The sequence below is a fragment of the Carcharhinus amblyrhynchos genome, unplaced genomic scaffold (assembly GCF_965287045.1).
Source record: "Carcharhinus amblyrhynchos unplaced genomic scaffold, sCarAmb.v2.hapA chromosome_162, whole genome shotgun sequence".
NCBI classification, from domain to species: domain Eukaryota; kingdom Metazoa; phylum Chordata; class Chondrichthyes; order Carcharhiniformes; family Carcharhinidae; genus Carcharhinus; species Carcharhinus amblyrhynchos.
Genome location: NW_027649902.1, coordinates 205,039 through 231,843, shown reverse-complemented (window position 1 = coordinate 231,843; position 26,805 = coordinate 205,039). Strand labels below are relative to the sequence as shown.

The window sequence follows — 26,805 nt, the reverse complement described above, 5'->3', positions numbered from 1 at the left end:
GGTTAGAGGGATTAGAACATAAGAACATAAGAAATAGGAGCAGGAGTAGGCCATCTAGCCCTTCGAGCCTGCCCCACCATTCAATAAGATCATGGCCGATCTGTCGTGGCTCAGTTCCACATTCCCGCCCTCTCCCCATAACCCTTAATCCCCTCGCTTATCAAAAACCCATCAACCCGCGTCTTAAATATATTTAGCGAGGCAGCCTCCACCACTTCAACGAGCAGAGAATTCCAGAGATTCACCACCCTTTGAGTGAAGAAGTTCCTCCTCAACTCTGTTCTAAACTGCCCCCCCTTTATCTTGAGGCTGTGCCCCCTAGTCCTACTGTCCTTTCTGAGTGGGAAGAGTCTCTCCACCTCTATCCTATCCATCCCATTCATCATCTTATACGTCTCAATGAGATCTCCCCTCATTCTTCTAAACTCTAACGAGTACAAGCCTAGTTTATTCAGCCTCTCCTCATAGCTCAACCCCCTCAACTCCGGCATCAGCCTAGTAAACCTCCTCTGCACTCCCTCCAAGGCCAAAATATCCTTGCGTAAGTACGGCGCCCAAAACTGCACACAGTACTCCAGCTGCGGCCTCACCAATGCCCTATACAGCCGCAGCAAGACCTCCCTACTTTTATATTCAATCCCCCTCGCTATGAAGGCCAGCATCCCATTCGCCTTCCTGACCACCTGCTGCACCTGCAAGCTGGGTTTTTGCGACTCATGCACAAGGACGCCCAGGTCCCTCTGCACCGTCGCCTGCTGCAGCTTTTCGGATTAGTGGGTAAAATGTGTAGGGATGTGGGTGTAGGGCCTGGGTGGGATTGTGATCAATGCAGACTTGATGGGCCAAAGGGCCTCTTTCTGCACTGTAAGATTCTATGATCTTTGTAGAGTCACCGTCACAGCTCGGTGAGAAAGATCAGCTTAACGCGAGTTAGGTCCAGTCAAAAGTCTGGTGGCAGCAGGGAAGAAGCTGTTCTTGAGTCGGTTGGTACGGGACCTCAGACTTTTACATCTTTTCCCTGACGGAAGAAGGTGGAAGAGAGAATGTCCGGGGCGTGTTTAGGTTAGTTTGTTTACTTATTGTCACGTGTTGGCTCACATTAACACGGCAATAAATCATAGAACCTGGGAAACCCACGCAGACACCAGGAGAATGTGCAAACTCCACACAGACAGCGACCCGAGCCGGGAATCGAACCCAGGACCCTGGAGCTGTGAAGCAGCAGTGCTAACCCACTGTGCTACCGTGCTGCCCCACTGTCCAAAGTCACCTAGTCGCCACACTCCGGTGCCTCTTCGGGTTACACTGAGGGAGAATTTAGCACCGAACCAGCACGTCTTTCGGACTGTGGGAGGAAATAAGACAAGGGGAAGAACATGCTGACCCCACACAGACAGTGACCGGGGATCGAACCCGGGGTCCCTGGCATTGTGAGGCAGCAGCGAGGAACACCATGCCACCCAGTATTTGGGCAAAGTGATGGAACGCCAGGGTGGCGGGAGGTACCGGCATTGAAACGTTGCTTGCTTTCACAAGTATGCGCTCTAGTTGAAACACATCTGGAAAATTGTGAGTAATTTTGGGTCCCTGTATCGAAGGAAGGATGTGTTGATCTTGGAGAGGGTCCAGAGGACATTCACCAGAACAATCCCAGGAATGAAGAGCTTAATGTATGAGGAGTGTTTAAGGATTTTGGATCTGTACTTGATGGCGTTTAGAAGGATGAGTAGGAGAAATCTCACTGCCAGAAGATTGGAGGATAGCGAATGTTGTCCCATTGTTTAAGAAGGGGAACAGAGACTTCCCCGGGAATTATAGACCGGTGAGTCTCACTTCTGTTGTGGGCAAAGTTTTAGAAAAAATTATTAGGGATAGGATTTATAGTTATTTAGAGAGTAATGTATTGATTGGAGATAGTCGGCACGGTTTTGTGAAGGGTAGGTCGTGCCTTACTAACCTTATTGAGTTTTTTGAGAAAGTGACCAAAGAGGTGGATGGGGGTAAGGCAGTTGACGTGGTATATATGGACTTTAGTAAGGCGTTTGATAAGGTTCACCATGGAAGGCTTCTGCAGAAAATGCAGATGTATGGGATTGAGGGTGATTTAGTTAATTGGATCAGGAATTGGCTAGCAGGTAGGAGACAGAGGGTGGTGGTTGATGGAAAGTATTCGTCATGGAGTTCGGTTACAAGTGGTGTGCCTCTGGGATCTGTTTTGGGGCCACTGCTGTTTGTAATTTTTATAAATGATCTGGATGAGGGTATAGAAGGATGGATTAGTAAATTTGCTGATGACACCAAAGTCGGAGGTGTGGCAGGTAGTGAGGAAGGGTGTCATAGTTTACAGAGAGACTTGGACAAGTTGCAGAGCTGGGCCGAGAGGTGGCAGATGGAGTTTAATGCGGAAAAGTGTGAAGTAATTCACTTTGGCAGGAATAACAGATGTGTAGAGTATAGGGCTAACGGTAGGACTCTGAATAGTGTGGATGAACAGAGGGATCTAGGTGTATGTGTACATAGATCCCTGAAAGTTGGGAATCAAGTAGATAAGGCAGTTAGGAAGGCATACGGTGTCTTGGCGTTTATTGGTAGGGGGATTGAATTTAGGAGCCGCAACGTCATGTTGCAACTGTACAAAACTCTGGTGCGTCCGCACTTGGAGTATTGTGTGCAGTTCTGATCCCCACATTATAGGAAGGATGTGGAGGCATTGGAGAGGGTGCAGAGGAGGTTTACCAGGATGTTGCCTGGTATGGAGGGAAGGTCCTATGAGGAGAGACTGAGGGATTTGAGCTTGTTTTCGTTAGAAAGAAGGCGGCTAAGAGGGGACGTTATTGAAACATACAAGATGATTAGAGGTTTAGATAGGGTGAACAGTGATAGCCTTTTTCCCCGGATGGAGAAAGCTAGCATGAGGGGCATAGCTTTAAATTAAGGGGGGGTAGTTATAGGACGGATGTCAGGGGTAGGTTCTTTACCCAGAGGGTGGTGAGGGATTGGAATGCCCTGCCTGCTGCAGTTGTAGATGCGCCTAGTTTGGGGGCGTTTAAGAGATCCGTGGATAGGTTTATGGATGGAAAGGGATTGGTTTAGGTTAGAGGGTCATTGCTTTTTAACTGGTCGGCGCAACATCGTGGGCCGAAGGGCCTGTTCTGCGCTGTAATGTTCTACGTTCTATGAAACTTACAGAATAGTGAAAGATAGTATGGGTATGGGGAAGATATTCCCATTAGTCGGAGAGACGGGGATCCGGGAGGTAAAAACGTGGGGTAACACAACTGGGCAGGACGAACAAAGGATTACAAAGGAACTGGAGGACGGAGTTTTAAGTTAGGAGGGGAACCTCAGGAGCAACTTTTTACACAGAGGGTGTGTGGAATGAGCTGATAGGGGAAGTGTTCGAGCCAGGGACAGTGACAGCATCGAAAAGGCATTTGGAGAGATACATGGGCAGGAAAGGTTTAGAGGGAGATGCAGGGTTAGCATAGACGGGCACTTTGGTCAACATGGAACAGTTTGGGCCAAAGGGCCCCGTTCTCCGCACCGTCCATTCTGCAATTCTAACGTGCCGCCTCTGCTTCGATTACAGATGCTTTGCCTCCGGGTCGTGAGGGGGGGTTTCAGCTTCCTGGCCCTCCAGCGGGTTTCGGTGGTCAACGCGGCTTATCAAAGCACGCAACACATGCAGTACAAACCCATCAGGAAGGTGATGGTGGCCAACAGAGGTAAGAAGGGCAACCTCCTCCCAAAGGCTGGGATTTTGGCTAAGGAATCCCGACAGTGCAGAGAGCGGCCGTTCGGCCCATCGAGTCTGCACCGGGCACAATCCCACCCAGACCCTAATCTCAGAACCCCACGCATTTACCCTGGTTCCCCTTGACATGAAGGGAAACTTAGCATGGCCAATCTACCTAACCTGTGTATCTTTGGACACTAAGGGACAATTTAGCATGGCCAATCCACCTAACTGACACATCTTTGGACACTAAGTGACAATTTAGCATGGCCAATCCACCTAACCTACACATCTTTGGACATTAAGGGGCAATTTAGCATGGCCAATCCACCTAACCTACACATCTTTGGACACTAAGGGACAATTTAGCATGGCCAATCCACCTAACCGACACATCTTTGGACACTAAGTGACAATTTAGCATGGCCAATCCACCTAACCTACACATCTTTAGACACTAAGGGACAATTTAGCATGGCCAATCCACCTAACCTACACATCTTTGGACACTAAGTGACAATTTAGCATGGCCAATCCATGTAACCTACACATCTTTGGACACTAAGGGGCAATTTAGCATGGCCAATCCACCTAACCGACACATCTTTGGACACTAAGTGACAATTTAGCATGGCCAATCCACCTAACCTACACATCTTTAGACACTAAGGGACAATTTAGCATGGCCAATCCACCTAACCTACACATCTTTGGACACTAAGTGACAATTTAGCATGGCCAATCCATGTAACCTACACATCTTTGGACACTAAGGGGCAATTTAGCATGGCCAATCCACCTAACCTACACATCTTTGGACACTGAGGGGCAATTTAGCATGGCCAATCCATGTAACCTACACATCTTTGGACACGAAGGGGCAATTTAGTATGGCCAATCCACCTAACCTACACATCTTTGGACACTAAGGGGCATTTTAGCATGGCCAATCCATGTAACCTACACATCTTTGGACACGAAGGGGCAATTTAGTATGGCCAATCCACCTAATCTGCACATCTTTCGGCTTTGGGAGGAAACCAGAGCACCCGGAGATGCCTCACAGCACTAGGGATCCAGGTTCGATTCCCAGCTGTGTGGCATTTGCACCTTCTCCCCATGTCTGCGTGGGTTTCCTCCGGGTGCTGTGGTTTCCTCCCGCAGTCCAGAAGACGTGTAGGTTAGGTGCCAAATTCTCCCTCAGTGTAACCCGAACAGGCGCCGGAGTGTGGCGTCAAGGGGATTTTCACAGTAACTTCATTGCAGTGTGAATGTAAGCCTACTTGTGACACTAATAAATCAACTTCTAAAATTTAAAAGCATGGGGGGCAGGTGGGATCAAGGATGGACAGACGGGGGATTGGCAGAAGGGTCTCAAAGCAGGGATTGATGGATTTGAGTTGAGTTGGGGTGCTGAAGATTGTGAAACCAAGTGGGGAAATACAACAATTCCAAACGAAAACCAATAGAATTATAGAATCTCTACAGTGCAGAAGGAGGCCCATCTAGTCTGTACCAACCACAATCCCACCCAGGCCCTATTCCCGTAACCCCCCCACGCACAGGGTCAATGGTCAATCAACCTAACGATGGGACGGAACAGGTTGGAGGGGCTGAATGGCCTGTGCTGCTGTGTAACACTGTCCTGTCTTCACTCCCCCGATCAGGCGAGATTGCGATCCGCGTGTTCCGTGCTTGCACTGAGCTCGGCATTCGCACCGTGGCGGTCTACTCGGAGCAGGACACGGGGCAGATGCACAGGCAGAAAGCTGATGAAGCCTATCTGATTGGGAAAGGTCTACCTCCCGTTCAAGCCTACTTACACATTCCTGACATCATTAAAGTTGCCAAGGTAAGGGTTTTATTGGCCTGTTAATGACCTGCAGTGTTTACTTTTTCCATTAGACTCATAAAAGTCCCACCCTTCTTTAATTATTCATTCCTGGGACACGGGCGTCGCTGCCTGGGTCATTTATTGCCCATCCCTAGTTGCCCCTTGGAAGGGCGGTTGAGAGTCAACCCCATTGCTGTGCTCTGGAGTCACGTGGAGGCCAGACCGGGGGTCAGGGCGGCAAATTTCCTTCCCTAAAGGTGGGTTTTTTTTTCCAACAGCGGGTCATCAGTAGATTCTCGATTCCAGAGATTGGGCGACACGGTGGCACAGCGGGTTAGCACTGCTGCCTCACGGCGCCAAGTGACCCAGGTTCGATTCCCGGCTTGGGTCACTGTCTGTGCGGAGTCTGCACATTCTCCCCGTGCCTGCGTGGGTTTCCTCCGGGTGCTCTGGTCTCCCCCCCACAGTCCGAAAGACGTGCTTGGTGAGGTTACCCGAACGGGCGCGGCTCGGGGAGTTTTCATCGCAGTGTTAACGTAAGCCGACTTGTGACGCTGATAAAATAAGCTTGAAGGTTTAAATGGCGTCTGTTTTGCTCGTGTTTAGGAAAACGAGGTGGATGCGATTCACCCCGGTTATGGATTTCTGTCGGAGCGAGCGGACTTTGCACAGGCCTGCGTGGATGCAGGGGTGCGTTTCATTGGACCCAGCCCAGAAGTGGTACGGAGAATGGGCGACAAGGTGGAAGCTCGGGCCATCGCTATCGAAGCCGGTACCTATCACATCACTGTTATTCTCTACCCAGTTATTCTCCAACCAGTTGGCACATTGGCCTTGATAAATCAAAGCATTGAGTACAAGAGTTGTGGTGAGGTTGTATAAGACATTGGCGAGGCCGAATTTGCAGTACTGTGTGCAGTTTTGGTCACCTAATTACAGGAAGGATAGAACATTCCAGCACAGTCCAGGCCCTTCGGCCGTCAATGTTGTGCCGAGCTATGTCCAAACCCAAGATCAAGCTATCCCACTCCCGACCATTCTGGTGTGCTCCATGTGCCTATCCAATAGCCGCTTGAAAGTTCCCAAAGTGTCCAACTTTCACAGAAGGCAGTCCATTCCACACCCCAACCACTCTCTGAGTGAAGAATCTACCTAGGACATCCCTCCTATATCTCCCACCGTGAACCTTATAGTTACGCCCCCTAGTAACAGCTACATCCACCCGAGGAAATAGTCTCTGCACGTCCACTCTATCAATCCCCCCTCATCATCTCATAAACCTCTATCGATAAGGTTGAAAGAGTGCAGAGAAGGATGTGGCCGGGACTTGAGAAACTGAGTTACGGAGAAAGGTTGAATGGGTTCGGACTTTATTCCCTGGAGCGCAGAAGGATAAGGGGAGATTTGATAGAGGTGCATAAGGTGAGATGGGTGTAGAAAGAGTGAATGCAAGCAGGCTTTTTCCACTGGGGCGAGGGGAGAAAAAAAACTAGAGGACATGGGTTAAGGGTGAAGGGGGAAAAGTTTAAAGGGAATATTAGGGGGGGGGGCTTCACGCAGAGAGTGGTGGGGGTGTGGAATGAGCTGCCAGATAAATGTGGGGTCACTTTTAACATTTAAGAGAAACTTGGACGGGTTCAGGGATGAGAGGGGTGTGGAGGGATATGGTCAAGTGCAGGTCAGTGGGACTAGACAGAAAAATGGTTTGGCACAACCAAGACGGGCCAAAGGTCCTCTTTCTGTGCTGTGGTGTTCTATAATTCTATATGTTAGTGTTCTTGTTTGCAGTCTATGTTCCTTCACCCCACCCCGAGAGAGCTTGTGGTAAAGATACAATAAAGTCCCGCCGTTCGCTGTCGTGTTCCTGGATTAGTACTCGAGCGATAATGCCACGAGGCCATCATCTCCCCGATGGGATCCTTTCATTCATTGGCCAAAGCATGGAGTGTAAGAGGCAGGGAGGTTCTGCTGGAACTGTGTTAATCATAGGCTGGGCCACAACTATTGCAGCACAAAGGCCCAGTGTTTAGCTCCCGGCGCCAGGGACCCGGGTTCAAATTCGACCTGGCAGAGTTTGCATGTTGTCCCCGTTTCTGCGTGGGTTTCCTCCGGGTGCTCCGGTTTCCTCCCCCACTCAAAATGTGAGCAAGTTAGGTGGATTGGCCATGCTAAATTGCCCCTTAATATCCAAACATGCGCAGGTTAGAGGGATTGGCCATGTTAAATTGCCCCTTAATATCCAAAGATGTGTAGATTAGGTGGGTTGGCTATGCTGAATTGTCCTTTACTGTCCAAAGATGTGCAGGTTAGGTCGTTTGGCCATGCTGAATTGCCCCTTAGTGTCCAAAGATGTGCAGGTTAGGTGGATTGGCCATGCTAAATTGTCCCCTTAGTGTCCAAAGATGTGCAGGTTAGGTGGATTGGCCATGCTAAATTGTCCCTTAGTGTCCAAAGATGTGCAGGTTAGGTGGATTGGCCATGCTAAATTGCCCCTTAGTGTCCAAAGATGTGCAGGTTAGGTGGATTGGCCATGCTAAATTGCCCCTTAGTGTCCAAAGATGTGCAGGTTAGGTGGATTGGCCATGCTAAATTGTCCCCTTAGTGTCCAAAGATGTGCAGGTTAGGTGGATTGGCCATGCTAAATTGTCCCTTAGTGTCCAAAGATGTGCAGGTTAGGTGGATTGGCCATGCTAAATTGTCCCTTAGTGTCCAAAGATGTGTAGGTTAGGTGGATTGGCCATGCTAAATTGCCCCTTAGTGTCCAAAGATGTGCAGGTTAGGTGGATTGGCCATGCTAAATTGCCCCTTAGTGTCCAAAGATGTGCAGGTTAGGTGGATTGGCCATGCTAAATTGCCCCTTAGTGTCCAAAGATGTGCAGGTTAGGTGGATTGGCCATGCTAAGTTGCCACTTAATGTCCCAAGATGTTCCGGCTAGGGAGATTAGCCAAGGTGAAAAAAGCAGGGTCTGGGTGGGTTGCTCTGTCGGCGAGTCGGTGCAGAATTGATGGGCCAAATGGCCTCCTTCTGAACTGTAGGGATTCTGTGAAAACCATGGCTGCCATGATCAAGAAGGGTCAGCGCAGCAGGTACCTGGGAACAGAGCCAGCCCTTCCAAACAGACTTCGAAAATATGCCACCGTTCCTTCATTGTCGCTGGGTCAAAGTCTCTCCCTGGCAGCACTGTGGGTGTACCTGGACGACAGTGGGCTCAGGAAGGACAACCCACCGTCTCCTGGATGGGCGGCAAATGTTGGTCTTGCCAGCGACACCCACGCCCCGTGGAAGAAATGAGGTGGAAGTGCAAATGCGGCACAGAGATCTAAGGCCAGCAGACACGCTGTTCAGTGACACGGTGCCCATCTGATAGGCACCATGCCAACACTGCTTCATCGTAAACCACAACACTGCTCACCTCCGACTTCCCATTTCATCAAGTGTCAAGGTTTACAACAAATCACGTGTCTGAGCGCAGTATTCAGCCTGTGGCCAGCACTGAAACTTTATTTATCAGTGTCACGGGTAGGCTCACATTAACGCTGCAATGAAGTTACTGTGAAAATCCCCTAGTCGCCACGCTCCGGCACCTGTTCGAGTACACTCAGGGGCAATTTAACATGGCCAATCCACCTAACCTGCACATCTTTGGACACTAAGGGACAATTTAGCATGGCCAATCCACCTAACCTGCACATCTTTGGACACTAAGGGGCAATTTAGCATGGCCAATCCACCCTAACCTACACATCTTTGGACACTAAGGGACAATTTAGCATGGCCAATCCACCTAACCTGCGCATCTTTGGACACTAAGGAGCAATTTAGCATGGCCAATCCACCTAACCTGCACATCTTTGGACACGAAGGGGCAATTTAGCATGGCCAATCCACCTAACCTACACATCTTTGGACACTAAGGGACAATTTAGCATGGCCAATCCACCTAACCTGCACATCTTTGGACACTAAGGGGCAATTTAGCATGGCCAATCCACCTAACCTGCACATCTTTGGACAATAAGGAGCAATTTAGCCTGGCCAATCCACCTAACCTGCACATCTTTGGACACTAAGGAGCAATTTAGCATGGCCAATCCACCTAACCTGCGCATCTTTGGACACTAAGAGGCAATTTAGCCTGGCCAATCCACCTAACCTACACATCTTTGGACACTAAGGGGCAATTTAGCATGGCCAATCCACCTAACCTACACATCTTTGGACACTAAGGGACAATTTAGCATGGCCAATCCACCTAACCTACACATCTTTGGACACTAAGGGACAATTTAGCATGGCCAATCCACCTAACCTGCACATCTTTGGACACTAAGGGACAATTTAGCATGGCCAATCCACCTAACCTGCACATCTTTGGACACTAAGGGACAATTTAGCATGGCCAATCCACCTAACCCGCACATCTTTGGACACTAAGGGACAATTTAGCATGGCCAATCCACCTAACCTACACATCTTTGGGACACTAAGGGGCAATTTAGCATGGCCAATCCACCTAACCTGCACATCTTTGGACACTAAGGGGCAATTTAGCACGGCCAATCCACCTAATTTACACAGTTTTGCTCGCTAAGGGACAATTTATCTTTGGGCTGTGGGAGGAAACCGGAGCGCAGGGAGAAAACCCACGCAGACAAGGGGAGAGCTTGCAAACTCCACGCACACAGTGACGTAAGCCAGGAATCAAACCTGGGCCCCTGGCGCTGTGAAGCAGCAGTGCTGACAATGCCAGTTGGAAAGGGGCTGGCGAAGGAGCCTTGGCGAGTCGCTGCAGTGCATCTTGTAGATGGTACACACTGCTGTCACTGTGCGTCGGTGGTGGAGGGAGTGAGTGTTTGTGGTTAGCGTGCCGATCGAGCGGGGCTGCTTTGTCCTGGATGGTGTCGAGCTTCTCGAGTGTTGTTGGGAGCCGCACCCATCCAGGCGAGTGGGGAGTGTCCCATCACACTCCTGACTTGTGTCCTTGTAGATTTGGGGAGTCAGGAGGTGTGTTACTTGACACAGGAGTCCCGGCCTCTGACTTTCCTTGATCTGATGCTATGGTACTTACATGGCTGTTCCAGTTTCTAGTTTCTGGCTAATGGTAACCCCCCCCAGGGTTTGATCTGAATTATTGTCACATGTATTAGTATACAGTGAAAAGTATTTTTTCTTGTACTGTACACAGACAAGGCATACCGTTCATAGTGAAGGAGAGGGTGCAGAATGTAGTGTTACAGTCACAGCCAGGGTGTAGAGAAAGATCAACTTAATGCGAGGTAGGTCCATTCAAAAGTCTGACAGCAGCAGGGAAGAAGCTGTTCTTCAGTAGGTTGGTACATGAACCTATAGTTTTGTATCTCTTTTCCGTTGGAAGACGGTGGAAGAGAGAATATCCGAGCTGCTTTTCCCAATGCAGTGGGAAGTGTAGACAGAGCCAGTGGTTGGGATTTGAGTGATGGACTGGGCTACATGCACGAATTTTTGTAGTGTCTTGCGGTCTTGGGCAGAGCAGGAGCCCAGACCGAGCTGTGATACATCCGGAAAGGATGCTTTCTATGGGGCACCTGTAAAATTTGGTGAGAGTTGCAGCGGACATGCCAAATTTCCTTAGTCTTCTGGGAAAGTAGAGGCGTTGGTGGGGCTTTCTTAACTATAGTGTTGGCGTGGGGGGGGGACTAGGACAGGTTGTTGGTGATCTGGACGCCTGAAAACTTGAAGCTCTCAAAGAAACATAGAAGGTAGGAGCAGGAGGAGGCCATTTGGCCCTTCGAGCCTACTCTGCCAATCATCACCATCATGGCTGATTGTCCAACTCAACAACCTAATCCCACTTTCTCCCCATAATCTTTGATCCCGTTCACCCCAAGTGCTATATCCAGCCACCTGTTGAATACATTCAATCCATTCTGGATTAACATGAATTTGGCATGCTAAATTAACCCGGGGGGCTAGCTAGGGTAAATGCATAGGGGTTATGGGGATAGGGCCTGGGGGGGATTGTGGTTGATGCAGACTCGATGGGACAAATGGCCCCCTTTCTACACTGTGGTATTCTATGATTCTATAATGGGCAGGGGTAGATGCGGGTAAGAGGTTTCCCCCTTGGTTGGGGAGTCTGGAACCAAGGGGCACAATATGAACATAGAACATTACAGCGCAGAACAGGCCCTTCGGCCCACGATGTTGCGCCGACCAGTTAAAAAAAAAACAACAATAACCCACTAACCTAAACCAATCCCTTTTCGTCCATAAACCTGTCCACAGACCTCTTAAACGCCCCCAAACTAGGCGCATTTACAACTGCAGCAGGCAGGGCATTCCAATCCCTCACCACCCTCTGGGTAAAGAACCTACCCCTGACATCAGTCCTATAACTACCCCCCCTTAGTTTAAAGCCATGCCCCCTCGTGCTAGATTTTTCCATCAGAGGAAAAAGGCTATCACTATCCACCCTATCTAAACCTCTAATCATCTTATATGTTTCAATAAGATCCCCTCTTAGCCGCCTTCTTTCCAGCGAAAACAACCCCAAATCCCTCAGCCTCTCCTCATAGGATCTCCCCTCCATACCAGGCAACATCCTGGTAAACCTCCTCTGCACCCTCTCCAAAGCCTCCACATCCTTCCTGTAATGTGGGGACCAGAACTGCACACAGTACTCCAAGTGCGGCCGCACCAGAGCTGTGTACAGTTGCAACAAAACGCTACGACTCCTAAATTCAATCCCCCTACCAATAAATGAGGGTAAAGGGGGATGCCACTTGGGCCTGAGATGAGGGGAGATTTCTTCACACAGCGGGTGATGAATCTTCGCCGTTCTTTCCCCCAGAGGGCTGTGGAAGGTCAGTCATTGAGTGTGTTGCAAGCAGAGATTGATAGATTTCCGATTAACAAAAGGGGAGAGTGGGCGGAAAAGGCAGTGTAAGTGTCCGATCAGTAGCGATCATACTGAATTGGCGGGTACAGACCCGATGGGCTGAATGGCCTGACTGCTGCTATGAGAGTCCCTCCGCGAGGAGAGACCATCCTTGTGTAAATAAGTTACAATTACAACTATGGCGAAGTATTTAATTCATTTTGCTCTACAGGATTAAGGAGACACACTTCAAATAAAGCAGTAAATATAGTGAAACTATAGTTAAAAGCAGTTAAAAACCACAGATGGTGGTGTGGAAGCATTAAGCTGCAACAATTGTGGAAATTAAGTTATGACAATCTACTCTTGTTAAGTAATGGATAATAATTATTAGCCAACAAGGCCTTCAGTGAGGCCAACGCTTCTGCAGTGAGGATAAGTGACTAATCTAAACCTTGTGTTAGTTCCAGAAACACTGTGTTTCCAGCCTTGGGCCACAGGATGCAAATAAGACCTTTGCCATCACAAAATTCCAAAGAGCAAGATACGGTGAACGATAACGGTTCCATTTTCTGTATGAAGACCACCTTGAAATGCTTTGCGCTGTGCTGTGTTCTCACTTGTGCACAAGTAATTCAAGCTTTGAAGCCTGAGTGCCCTTCGAATTGCAGGATCGTAGAATCCCTACAGTGCGGACGGAGGCCATTCGGCCCATCGGGTCGGCACCAATCACAATCCCACCCAGGCCCCATCCCCATAACCCTGCCTATTTCCCCTACTAACCCCCTGACAAGAAGGGGCAAGTTAACATGGCCCATAAGAACATAAGAAATAGGAGCAGGAGTAGGGCCATCTAGCTCTTTGAGCCTGCCCCGCCATTCAATAAGATCATGGCTGATCTGAAGTGGATCAGTTCCACTTTCCCGCTTTCTCCCTTAATTCCCCTGTCTATCAGAAACCTATCTACCCGTGACTTCAATATATTCAACAAGGCAGCCTCCAGCACTTCAACGGGCAGAGAATTCCAGAGATTCACCACCCTTTGAGTGAAGAAGTTCCTCTTCAACTCCGATCTAAACTGCCCCCCCCCCTTATCTTGAGGCTGTGCCCCCTAGTCCTGCTGTCCTTTCTAAGCGGGAAGAATCTCTCTACCTCTACCCTATCCATCGCCTTCATTATCTTGTAAGTCTCTATAAGATCCCCCCTCATCCTTCTAAACTCCAACGAGTACAGACCCAGTCTATTTAGTCTCTCTTCATAGTCCAAGCCCCTCATCTCCGCTATCAGCCTGGTGAACCTCCTCTACACTCCCTCCAAGACCAATATATCCTTTTGGAAATGCGGTGTCCAAAACTGCACACCGTACTTCAGTTGCGTGCACGCAGTACCCCAGTTGCTCCAGTGCACCTAACCTGCACAGCTTTGGACACTAAGGGGCAATTTAACATGGCCAATCCACCTAATGTAGAGTCATAGAGGTTTACAGCATGGAAACAGGCCCTTTGGCCCAGCTTCTCCATACCACACTTTTCTTTAAACCCCTAAGCTAGTCCCAATTGCCCGCGTTTGGCCCATATCCCTCTATACCCATGTAACTGTCTAAATACTTTTTAAAAGACAAATACTGTACCCGCCTCTACTAATGCCTCTGGCAGCTCGTTCCAGACACTCACCACCCTCTGTGTGAGAAAACTGCCCCTCTGGATCCTTTTGTATCTCTCCCCTCTCACCTTAAACCGACGCCCTCTAGTTTTAGACTCCCCTACCTTTGGAAAAAGGTGTCGATCTTGCTGACCTGTGCCCCTCATTATTTTATAGACCTCTGTAAGATCACCCCTCACCTACACACCTTCAGACACTAAAGGGCACTTTATCATGGCCAAGCCACCAAACCTGCACATCTTTGGACACTAAGGGGCAATTTAGCATGGCCAACCCACCGAACCTGCACATCTTTGGACACTAAGGGGCAATTTAGCATGGTCAATCCACCAAACCTGCACATCTTTGGACACTAAGGGGCAATTTAGCACGGCCAATCCACCGAACCTGCACATCTTTAGACACTAAGGGGCAATTTAGCATGGCCAATCCACCGAACCTGCACAAATTTGGACACTAAGGGGCAATTTAGCATGGCCAATCCACCTAACCTACACATCTTTAGACACTAAGGGGCAATTTAGCATGGCCAATCCACCGAACCTGCACAAATTTGGACACTAAGGGGCAATTTAGCATGGCCAATCCACCAAACCTGCACATCTTTGGACACTAAGGGGCAATTTAGCATGGCCAATCCACCTAACCTGCACATCTCTGGACTGTGGGAGGAAACCGGAGCACCCGGAGGAAACCCACGCGGACACGGGGGAGAACGTGCGGACTCCACGCAGACGGTGACCCAGGCCGGGAATCGAACCCGGGTCCCTGGCGCCGTGAGGCAGCAGTGCTAACCCGCTGTGCCAGCGTGCCGCCCTTTGTACCTCGTGCTGTGTGTAGCCAGGTGTTCGACACTTGTGTGACATTACGCCATCTCGCTGTCCTTTCGCTCTCCAGGTGTGCCGGTTGTGCCAGGCACCGCTACGCCCATCACGTCTTTGACACAGGCCCAGGAATTTGCCAAGACGTACGGCTATCCGATCATCTTCAAGGCTGCGTACGGAGGTGGTGGCAGAGGCATGAGAGTGGTTAACAACTATGAGGTAAGCTGGCGTCGAAACATCAGGGTGCTGCCTTCAAAAACCACTTTGGAAGCCAAATTGCCAAAGGGCTAATTTAGTACGATTTACTGCTGCTTCTGCGTAATGTGAATTAACAATGTCGGACACCAAAGGGAAGACAGGGACACGAGCCATGGAAATGAGACAGTCCCTGGACTCAACCTGCCATTGACACAGAATTGAATCATAGAATCCCTGCAGTGCCGGGCTAGAGATGTGGAGATGCCGGCGTTGGACTGGGGTAAACACAGTAAGAGGTCTGACAACACCAGGTTTAAGTCCAACCAGTTTCTAATCAGTAACCTGTAAACTGTCTGTGCTGTTATCTGCTCTGTCTGAGGCCAGAACTCTCCATTCACCTGACGAAGGGGCAAACCCCGAAAGCTTGTGAGTTTAGAACATAGAACATTACAGCGCAGAACAGGCCCTTCGGCCCACGATGTTGCGCCGACCAGTTAAAAAACAATGACCCTCTAACCTAAACCAATCCCTTTCCATCCATAAACCTATCCACGGATCTCTTAAACGCCCCCAAACTAGGCGCATTTACAACTGCAGCAGGCAGGGCATTCCAATCCCTCACGACCCTCTGGGTAAAGAACCTACCCCTGACATCCGTCCTATAACTACCACCCCTTAATTTAAAGCCATGCCCCCTTGTGCTAGCTTTCTCCATCCGAGGAAACAGGCTATCACTGTCCACCCTATCTAAACCTCTAATCATCTTATATGTTTCAATAAGATCCCCTCTTAGCCGCCTTCTTTCTAACGAAAACAACCCCAAATCCCTCAGTCTCTCCTCATAGGACCTCCCCTCCATACCAGGCAACATCCTGGTAAACCTCCTCTGCACCCTCTCCAAAGCCTCCACATCCTTCCTGTAATGTGGGGACCAGAACTGCACACAATACTCCAAGTGCGGCCGCACCAGAGTTGTGTACAGTTGCAACATAACGCTGCGACTCCTAAATTCAATCCCCCTACCAATAGTTTACTATCAAATAAATCAGTTGGACTTTAACCTGGTGTTGTCAGATTTCTTACTGTGCAGGGGTAAACACGGTAAGAAGTCTCACAACACCAGGTTAAAGTCCAACAGGTTTATTTGGTAGTAAACACCACTAGCTTTCAGAACACTGCTCCTTCATCAGGAGAGTGGGGAGTTCTGATCACAAACGTATAAAGGCACACACAGTTTCCAGAATACTGATTAGAATGCGAATCTTTGAATCATTTAAATCTTTTAAACTCACATTCTGATCATTATTCTGTAAACTGTCTGTGCCTTTATCTGCCCTGTTTGTGATCAGAACTCCCCACTCACCTGACAAAGGAGCGGCGCTCCGAAAGCTAGTGGCTTTTGCTACCAAACAAACCTGTTGGACTTTAACCTCATGTGTTGTGAGACTTCTGACTGTGTTTACCCCAGGCCGACACCGGTATCTCCGCACCTTGCAGAAGGAGGCTTTTCGAGTTCATGAATTTTTTTTTCCCTTCATTTAGAATTTTCCCCGGGGGTTTTCAGAGTAGGGTTTGATTCGGTTGATTGACAAGTTAAGTTGTACACTCATGGGAGGAGTTAAGTTTACAGGGAAAAGCAAGCGGTTTCTGTCTTGTTCTGGAAGAAGCAAGAGCTATTTTTCTCTCTCTCTCTCTCTAGATGGCAGGTGTCTCTCTTTGTCTCTCTCTCTTTGTCTCTCTCTCTCTGTCTTTCTCTCCCTCTCTTTCTCTCCAGAGGTGTCCAGGGGCCCGAGAACTGTTAAACAGTGAAAAACATCTGTGTGTTGCTAACTGGTTTTGAAGAGGAGTTTAAATCCCTAAGAGGATTATTGCTTAAATTGGAACTAATTGAGATAGGTTAGCAGGGACCTAGATTACCTGATGCTAAAATGCCGCCCCTACTACCTTCCACGGAATTCACCTCTTGACAGCGATTTATACCCCATGTGAAGATCGCACTGGACGAAATATACACCACTCAGAATAGCCTTGAGATGGAATATTGTTCATTGTGGCGGGGGACCTCCACCAGGCCAAGCTCAAGAGCGTCCTACCAAGTCGCCACCAACTCCTGTTCCACCAAAGGCCCCAATCCTAGACCCCTCTGCCACACAAATACCAAATATGTCTACCGCTCTATCGCCCGCACACGCTTTGGCAAATCAGCTCCTGCCCCCAGCAAAAAACCGAAACGGGAGAATCCGTCAAAGAGAGCCATGCGGTGTTGGCCTGAAGAATCAGATGATCTCCTGCTTGGAGTCAGCCTGGTCAATATTTAAACAAATCTGCGACCAGCTTGAATGAGTACGCCTCTACAGTAACTGACTTCATAGTCAGTGTGTAGAAGAGTGAGCGCCAAAGAAGCAAATCCATGTGCTCAGTTCTGGTCGCCTCACTACAGGAAGGGATGTGGAAGCTGTTGAGAGGGTGCAGAGGAGATTTACAAGGATGTTGCCTGGATTGGGAGGCACGCCTCATGAGGATAGGGTGAGGGAACTGGGTCTTTTCTCCTTCGAGAGAGACGAAGGATGAGAGGTGACCTGATAGAGGTATAGAGAGGGTGGATTCTCGGAGGCTATTTCCCAGGGCTGAAATGGTCGCTACGAGAGGACACAGGTTTAAGGTGCTGGGGAGCAAGTACAGAGGAGATGTCAGGGGTAAGTTTTTCACCCAGAGGGTGGTGGGCGAGTGGAATCGGCTGCTGTCGGTGGTGGTGGAGGCAAATTCGATAGGGTCTTTCTGGATGAGTACATGGAACTTAATAGAAGTGAGGGTTATATGTAAGCCTAGTAGGTAGGGATATCATTGGCGCAACTTGTGGGCCGAAGGGCCTGTTTGTGCTGTGGTTTTTCTATATGTTTCCCAACTGGAAACCATGGACGAACAGGGATATCCACTGCTTGCTGAAGTCCAGGCGTTCAAGTCAGGCGACCCTGAGCTATGCAAGAAAGCAAGATACGATCTAAGGAGGCCCATCATAGATGCCAAAAGACAGTACCGGACCGAGCTAGAGTCCCAGGCTAGCCACGCCGACCCCCGCCGACAATGACAAGGTCTGCAAGACATAATAAGCTACAGGATGAAGGCATGTTCAATCACCGGCTCCCACGCGCCCCCTTCTCGATGCATTCTACGCCCAATTTGAGCAAGAGCTCAGCGAGAGTGGGCCTTCCCCCCCGGAAGCCTCGGATGAACCTGTCCCTGGGGTCACCATTGCAGAAGTCAGCTTTCTTGAAGGTCAAACCGAGCGGCTGGCCCAGATGTGGAGGGGGTTACCCAGATGGACACTCAGATCCTGCACAGACCAACTATCAGGGGTATCCGCACACACCCTTAGCCTCTCTTTACACCAACCCGAGGTCCCTATCTGCTTCAAGAAGATGACGTCATCCCAGTACCAAAGAAAAGGCCAGGGAGGCTGCTTTAATGACTGTCATCCATCGTTACGGAGCGCTCCGAAAAGTTCGTCATTCCACAAATCAATTCCTGCCTGGATTTGGAGTAGTGGACAGTGAGGGAGGTTCTCGACGCTTGCAGAGGGATTTGGACCAACTAGAAAAGTGGGCTGAAAAATGGCAAATGGAATTTAACGCAGACAAGTGTGAGATATTGCACTTTGGAAGGACAAACTAAAGTAGAACGTACAGGGTAAATGGTAGGACCCTGAAGAGTGCAGAGGGATCTGGGAATACAGGTACAGAATTCCCTAAAAGTGACATCGCAGGTGGATAGGGTGGTCAAGAGTGTTTTTGGTACATTGGCCTTTATAAATCAGAGTATCGAGTAGAAAAGTTGGAGTGTTATGGTCAGGTTGTATAAGGCATTGGTGAGGCCGAATTTAGAGTATTGTGTACAGTTTTGGTCACCTCGTGACAGGAAGGATGTAAATAAGGTTGAGAGAGTGCAGAGAAGGTTCACGAGGATGTTGCCAGGACTTGAGAAACTGAGAGATTGAATAGGTTAGGACTTTATTCCCTGGAGCGTAGAAGAATGAGGGGAGATTTGATAGAGGTGTATAAGGTGGGATTGGTATAGATAGAGTGAATGCACATAGAACATAGAACATTACAGCGCAGAACAGGCCCTTCGGCCCACGATGTTGCGCCGACCAGTTAAAAAACAATGACCCTCTAACCTAAACCAATCCCTTTCCATCCATAAACCTATCCACGGATCTCTTAAACGCCCCCAAACTAGGCACATTTACAACTGCAGCAGGCAGGGCATTCCAATCCCTCACCACCCTCTGGGTAAAGAACCTACCCCTGACATCCGTCCTATAACTACCACCCCTTAATTTAAAGCTATGCCCCCTCGTGCTAGCTTTCTCCATCAGAGGAAAAAGGCTATCACTATCCACCCTATCTAAACCTCTAATCATCTTGTATGTTTCAATAAGGTCCCCTCTTAGCCGCCTTCTTTCTAACGAAAACAACCTCAAATCCCTCAGTCTGTCCTCATAGGACCTCCCCTCCATACCAGGCAACATCCTGGTAAACCTCCTCTGCACCCTCTCCAAAGCCTCCACATCCTTCCTATAATGTGGGGACCAGAACTGCACACAATACTCCAAGTGCGGCCGCACCAGAGCTGTGTACAGTTGCAACATGATGCTGCGGCTCCTAAATTCAATCCCCCTACCAATAAACGCCAAGACACCATATGCCTTCCTAACAACCCTATCTACTTGATTCCCAACTTTCAGGGATCTATGTACACATACACCTAGATCCCTCTGTTCATCCACACTATTCAGAGTCCTACCGTTAGCCCTATACTCCACACATCTGTTATTCCTGCCAAAGTGAATTACTTCACACTTTTCCACATTAAACTCCATCTGCCACCTCTTGGCCCAGCTCTGCAACTTGTCCAAGTCCCCCTGTAAACTAAGACACCCTTCCTCACTATCTACCACTCCTCCGACTTTGGTGTCATCAGCAAATTTACTAATCCACCCAACTATACCCTCATCCAGATCATTTATAAAAATTACAAACAGCAGTGGCCCCAAAACAGATCCCTGAGGCACACCACTCGTAACTGAACTCCATGACGAATACTTAACATCAACCACCACCCTCTGTCTCCTATCTGCTAGCCAATTCCTGATCCAATTACCTAAATCACCCTCAATCCCATACATCTGCATTTTCCGCAGAAGCCTTCCATGGTGAACCTTATCAAACGCCTTACTAAAATCCATATATACCACGTCAACTGCCTTACCCCCATCCACCTCTTTGGTCACTTTCTCAAAAAAACTCAATAAGGTTAGTAAGGCATGACCTACCCTTCACAAAACCGTGCTGACTATCTCCAATCAATTCATTACTCTCCAAATAACTATAAATCCTATCCCTAATAATTTTTTCTAAAACCTTGCCCACAACAGAAGTAAGACTCACCGGTCTATAATTCCCAGGGAAGTCTCTGTTCCCCTTCTTAAACTTCTTAAGCAGGCTTTTTCCACTGAGGCTAGGGGAGAAAAAAAACCAGAGGGCATGGGTTAAGGGTGAAAGGGGGAAAAGTTTAAAGGGAATATTGTGGGGGGGAGTGTTGGGGGGGGCTTCTTCACACAGAGAGTGGTGGGAGTGTGGAATGAGCTGCCGGATAAAGTGGTAAATGCGGGGTCACTTTTAACATTTAAGAAAAACTTGAACGGGTTCATGGATGAGAGGGGTGTGGAGGGATATGGTTCAAGTGCAGGTCAGTGGGAACTAGGCAAAAAATGGTTCGGCACAGACAAGAAGGGCCAAAAGGCCTGTTTCTGAGCTGTAATTTTCTATGGTTCTAGATCCACTGCAGTTCACCTATCACCACAACAGGTCCACAGCAGACACCATCTCCCTGGCCCTGCACTCAACCCTGGAACACCTAGATAACAAGGACACCTAGGCCAGACTCCTATTTATTGACTGTAGCTCTGCCTTCAACACCATTATTCCCACGAAACTCATCTCCAAACTCCGTTGGTTGGGCCTCGCCACCTCCCTCTGCGACTGGATCCTGACCTACCTAACCCCACAGACCACAATCAGTAAGGGTAGACAACAAAACCTCCTCCATCCTCAACACCGCTGCCCCACAAGGCTGTGTTCTCAGCCCCCTCCTTACACACCTATGACCGTGTGGCCAAATTCCCCTCCAACTCGATTTTCAAGTGTGCTGGCGACACCACCGCGGTGGGTCGGGTCTCAAAGAATGACGAGACGGAGGTCAGGAGTGAGATAGAGAGTCTGGTGAACTGGTGCGGCGACGCTAATCTCTCCCCCTCAATGTCGAGTACACACTTTGGGGTTTCAGCTCTGGTTCCCCAACGCGGGGCTTAATTCGATTTGATCTGTTCAGGAGTGCGAGAAGACCGGCCACTGTAAGTTTCTCGCCAATGTTGTTCTCCGCAGGAGCTGGAGGAGAATTATCAGCGAGCGTTCTCTGAGGCCTTGTCCGCGTTTGGTAACGGAGCGCTCTTCATCGAACGGTACATCGAGAGGCCCAGGCACATAGAAGTACAGATACTCGGTAAGTCTGTAATTCAGCAGCGAACAGAAAATACCCAGAGGGTCAACAAAGAAAATTACAGCACAGGAACAGGCCCTCCGGCCCTCCAAGCCATTCTGCCCATCCGAACTAAAACCCCCTACCCTTCCGGGGACCATATCCCTCTATTCCCATCCCATTCATGTATTCGCCCCTTAAAACTCACTACCGTATCCGCTTCCACTCCCTCCCCCGGCAACAAGTTCCAGGCACCCACCACCCTCTGTGTAAAAAAAACTTGCCTCGTACATCTCCTTTAAACCTTGCCCCTCGCACCTTAAACCTGTGCCCCCCCGCGTAATTGATTCTTCCACCCTGGGGGGAAAAAGCTTCTGACTGTCCACTCTGTCCATGCCTCTCATAATCTTGTAGACTTCTATCAGGCCTCCCCTCAACCTCCAGTGAGAACAAACCAAGTTTCTCCAACCTCTCCTCATAGCTAATGCCCCTCCATACCAGGGGCAACACCCTGGTAAATCTTTTCTGTACCCTCCAAAGCCTCCACATCCTTCTGGTAGTGTGGCGACCAGAATTGAACACTATATTCCAAGTACGGCCTAACTAAGCTGCAACATAACTTGCCACTTTTTAAATTCAATACCCTGGCTGATGAAGGCAAGCATGCCGTATGCCTTCTTGACTGCCTTCTCCACCTGCATTGCCACTTTCAGTGACCTGTGTACCTGTACACCCAGATCCCTCTGCCTATCAATACTCTTAAGGGTTCTGCCATTTACTGTATATTTCCTATCTGTATTAGACCTTCCAAAATGCATCACCTCACATTTGTCCGGATTAAACTCCATCTGCCATCTCTCTACCCAAGTCTCCAACCGATCTATATCCTGCTGTATCCCCTGATGGTCCTCATCGCTATCTACAAATCCACCAACCTTTGTTTCATTCACAAACTTACTAATCAAGCCAGTTACACTTTCCTCCAAATCATTTATATATATTACAAGCAGCAAAGGTCCCAACACTGATCCCTGAGGAACTTGTCACAGCCCTCCATTCAGAAACACACCCTTCCACTGCTCCCCTCTGTCTTCTCTGACCGAGCCAGTTTTGTATCCACCTTGCCAGCTCACCCCTGATCCCACTGCGATTTCACCTTCTGCACCAGTCTGCCATGAGGGACTTTGTCACTTACTGAAGTCCATGTAGACAACATCCACTGCCCTCCCCTCATCAATCATCTTCATCACAAAACTCAATCAAGTTAGTGAGGCACAATCCCCCCTTCCGGGGCAGCGTCTGTGGAGAAAGGAACAAGTCAGCATTCAGGCCACGGAACTTACATCAGGATAACTCGGAAGACACTCAAAAGACAACACAAGATTTTTCACTGAATTTATAACCATTGCTGCCTCCACCACAATGCTGCTCCCCACTCTAATGCTGAGGTTTTACTGAGTGCATCACTTATCGAACGAGTTTCCTGTTCCTCTCCTGTTTCTGTGACCAACCCCACAGATCATAGGATCCCGACGTGCAGGAGGCCATTCGACCCATCGAGACTGCACCGACAACAAGCCCACAGGCCCTATCCCCGTAACACCGTCTGTTTACCCTGCTAATCTACCTGACATTAAGGGACAATTTAGCATGGCCTATCCACCTAACCTGCACACCTTTAGACATCAAAGGGCAATTTAGCATGGCCAATCCACCTAACCTGCACATCCTTGGACACCAAGGGACAATTTAGCATGGCCAATCCACGTAACCTGCACATCCTTGGACACCAAGGGACAATTTAGCATGGCCTATCCTCCTAACCTGCACATCTTTGGACACTAAGAGGCAATTTAGCATGGCCTATCCTCCTAACCTGCACATCTTTAGTCACCAAGGGGCAATTTAATGTTAGTTACAAGTAAGGCTTACATTAACACTGCAATGAAGTTACTGTGAAATTCCCCACTCCGGCGACTCTTTGGGTCAATGCGCCTAACCAGCACGGCTTTCAGACTGTGGGAGGGAACTGGAGCACCAGAAGGAAACCTGCACAGACGCAGGACAATGTGCAAACTCCACACAGACAGTGACCCAAGCCAGGAATCAAACCCAGGTCCCTAGCACTGTGAGGCAGCAGTGCTAACCACTGTGCCACCATGCCATCTATTTACCATGCCAATCCACTGAACCTACACATCTTTGGACACTAAATAGCAATTTAGCATGGCCAATCCACCTAACCTGCACATCTTTGGACACTGAGGGGTAATTTAGCATGGCCAATCCACCTAACCTGTGCATCTTTGGACACTAAGAGGCAACTTAGCATGGCCAATCCACCTAACCGGCGCATCTTTGGACACTAAGGGGCAATTTAGCATGGCCAATCCACCTAACCTGCACATCTTTGGACACTAAGAAACAACTTAGCATGGCCAATCCACCTAACCTGCACATCTTTGGACACTAAGGGGCAATTTAGCATGGCCAATCCACCTAACCTGCACATCTTTGGACACTAAGGGACAATTTAGCATGGCCAATCCATCTAACCTGTACATCTTTGGACACTAAGGGGCAATTTAGCATGGCCAATCCATCTAACCTGCGCATCTTTGGACACTAAGGGGCAATTTAGCATGGCCAATCCATCTAACCTGTACATCTTTGGACACTAAGGGGCAATTTAGCATGGCCAATCCATCTAACCTGCGCATCTTTGGACACTAAGGGACAATTTAGCATGGCCAATCCATCTAACCTGTACATCTTTGGACACTAAGGGGCAATTTAGCATGGCCAATCCATCTAACCTGCGCATCTTTGGACACTAAGGGGCAATTTAGCATGGCCAATCCTCCTAACCTGCACATCTTTGGACACTAAGGGACAATTTAGCATGGCCAATCCATCTAACCTGCGCATCTTTGGACACTAAGGGACAATTTAGCATGGCCAATCTACCTAACCTACACATCTTTGGACACTAAGAGGCAATTTAGCATGGCCAATCCACCTAACCTGCATATAACAATATCATAAATAAATAAGAATAGGAGATAGGAGAGTTTGCAGAATGTAGTGTCATAGCCAGGGTATTTAAAGTTGATTTGTTATTGTCACAAGAAGGGCTACATTGAAGCTTAAACCCTGTTAAGTCCCCTCAGAATCTGAGATGTCTCAATAAAGTTCTCTGCCATTCTCCTGAACTGCAGTGGGTTACAGGCGCAGACTGCAATGTACAGTTGAATTAACTATGGCGGGAGGTGGGGGACGCCCCGTCTCGAGTTACTGAAACCCATGTCTGCTTCCCCAGGTGATAAATACGGCAACGTGATCCACCTGTACGAAAGGGACTGCTCCATCCAGCGGCGCCACCAGAAGGTAGTGGAGATTGCCCCTGCCGCCCATCTGGATCAGCACCTGAGGGACCGGCTCACCGCCGACGCTGTCAAGCTGGCAAAGCGGGTAAGCAGCGCTCATTTCCTCCCGCATGCTCACCAGAACCAGGGGCTACTTCCCCACTGGTCATTCTGGCACTTCATACAATTTGGGGAGGGATTTTTGTGTGTGAGAGTGTGTGTGTGTGTGTGTGTGTGTGTGTGTGTGTGTGTGTGTGTGTGTGTGTGTGTGTGTGTGTGTGTGTGTGTGTGTGTGTGTGTGTGTGTGTCTGAGCGAGTGTGTGTGTCTGAGCGAGTGTGTGTGTGTGTGAGTTTGCGTGAGTGTGTGTGTGTGTGTTAGTGTGTGAGTGAGGTGTGTTTTGAGTGTGAGTGTGTGTGTGTGAGGATGTGCGTATGCATGTATGTGTGTATGTGTGTATGTGTCTATGCATGTGTGTGTGTGAGTATGTGTATGCGTGTGTGTGTGTGTGTGTGAATATGTGTGTTTGCGTATGTGTGTATGCATGTGTGTGTGTGTGTGTGTGTGTGTGTCTGTGACACACATTACAGGACACAGATAACAGCAGTCCCTGTGCGTTATACCTTGAGCTTATTACCGTCTGAGTTACACATTTTGTGGATATATTGCCCTCCATCACTTCAGGCTCTTCCCCCTTCTCTCCTTCCCAACCACCATCTGCATTGAGCTGTTGACAATACTGTAATATTTTCCTGAAGAATATTGACAATACTGAAGGAGGCCATTCGTTCCATCGGGTCTGCACCGACGGAGCATTTTATCCAGGTCCTTTCCCCACTGTGACCACACGCATGGCCAATCCACCTAACCTGCACATCTTTGGACACTAAGGGACAAATTAGCATGGCCAATCCACCTAACCTGCACATCTTTGGACACTAAGGGACAAATTAGCATGGCCAATCCACCTAACCTGCACATCTTTGGACACTAAGGGACAAATTAGCATGGCCAATCCACCTAACCTGCACATCTTTGGACACTAAGGGACAAATTAGCATGGCCAATCCACCTAACCTGCACATCTTTGGACACTAAGGGGCAATTTAGCATGGCCAATCCACCTAACCAGCACATCTTTGGACACTAAGGGACAATTTAGCATGGCCAATCCCCCTAACCTACACATCTTTGGACACTAAGGGACAAATTAGCATGGCCAATCCACCTAACCTGCACATCTTTGGACACTAAGGGGCAATTTAGCATGGCCAATCCACCTAACCAGCACATCTTTGGACACTAAGGGACAATTTAGCATGGCCAATCCCCCTAACCTACACATCTTTGGACACTAAGGGACAATTTAGCATGGCCAATCCCCCTAACCTACACATCTTTGGACCCTAAGGGACAATTTAGCATGGCCAATCCACCTAACCTGCACATCTTTGGATAGTAAGGGACAATTTAGCATGGCCAATCCACCTAACCTGCACATCTTTGGACACTAAGGGACAATTTAGCATGGCCAATCCCCCTAACCTACACATGTTTGGACCCTAAGGGACAATTTAGCATGGCCAATCCACCTAACCTGCACATCTTTGGGCACTAAGGGGCAATTTAGCATGGCCAATCCACCTAACCTACACATCTTTGGACCCTAAGGGGCAATTTAGCATGGCCAATCCACCTAACCTGCACATCTTTGGACCCTAAGGGACAATTTAGCATGGCCAATCCACCTAACCTGCACATCTTTGGACTGCGAGAAAACCCAAGCAGACACGG

The 26,805-nt window shown here is 48.8% G+C and overlaps 1 protein-coding gene across 1 annotated transcript in view; it reads left to right on the top strand.

Annotated features, from left to right (window-relative positions):
* The window catches only part of LOC145338752 (pyruvate carboxylase, mitochondrial-like), a 247,177-nt gene that overhangs the window by 82,012 nt on the left and 138,360 nt on the right, over positions 1-26,805 (top strand). Inside the window, exons 3-8 of the mRNA XM_080183141.1 lie at positions 3,590-3,725; positions 5,404-5,588; positions 6,177-6,342; positions 14,987-15,132; positions 21,555-21,672; positions 24,968-25,119. Of these exons, the coding sequence (XP_080039267.1) occupies positions 3,590-3,725; positions 5,404-5,588; positions 6,177-6,342; positions 14,987-15,132; positions 21,555-21,672; positions 24,968-25,119 (903 nt within the window). The remainder of the gene's footprint in view (positions 1-3,589; positions 3,726-5,403; positions 5,589-6,176; positions 6,343-14,986; positions 15,133-21,554; positions 21,673-24,967; positions 25,120-26,805) is intronic.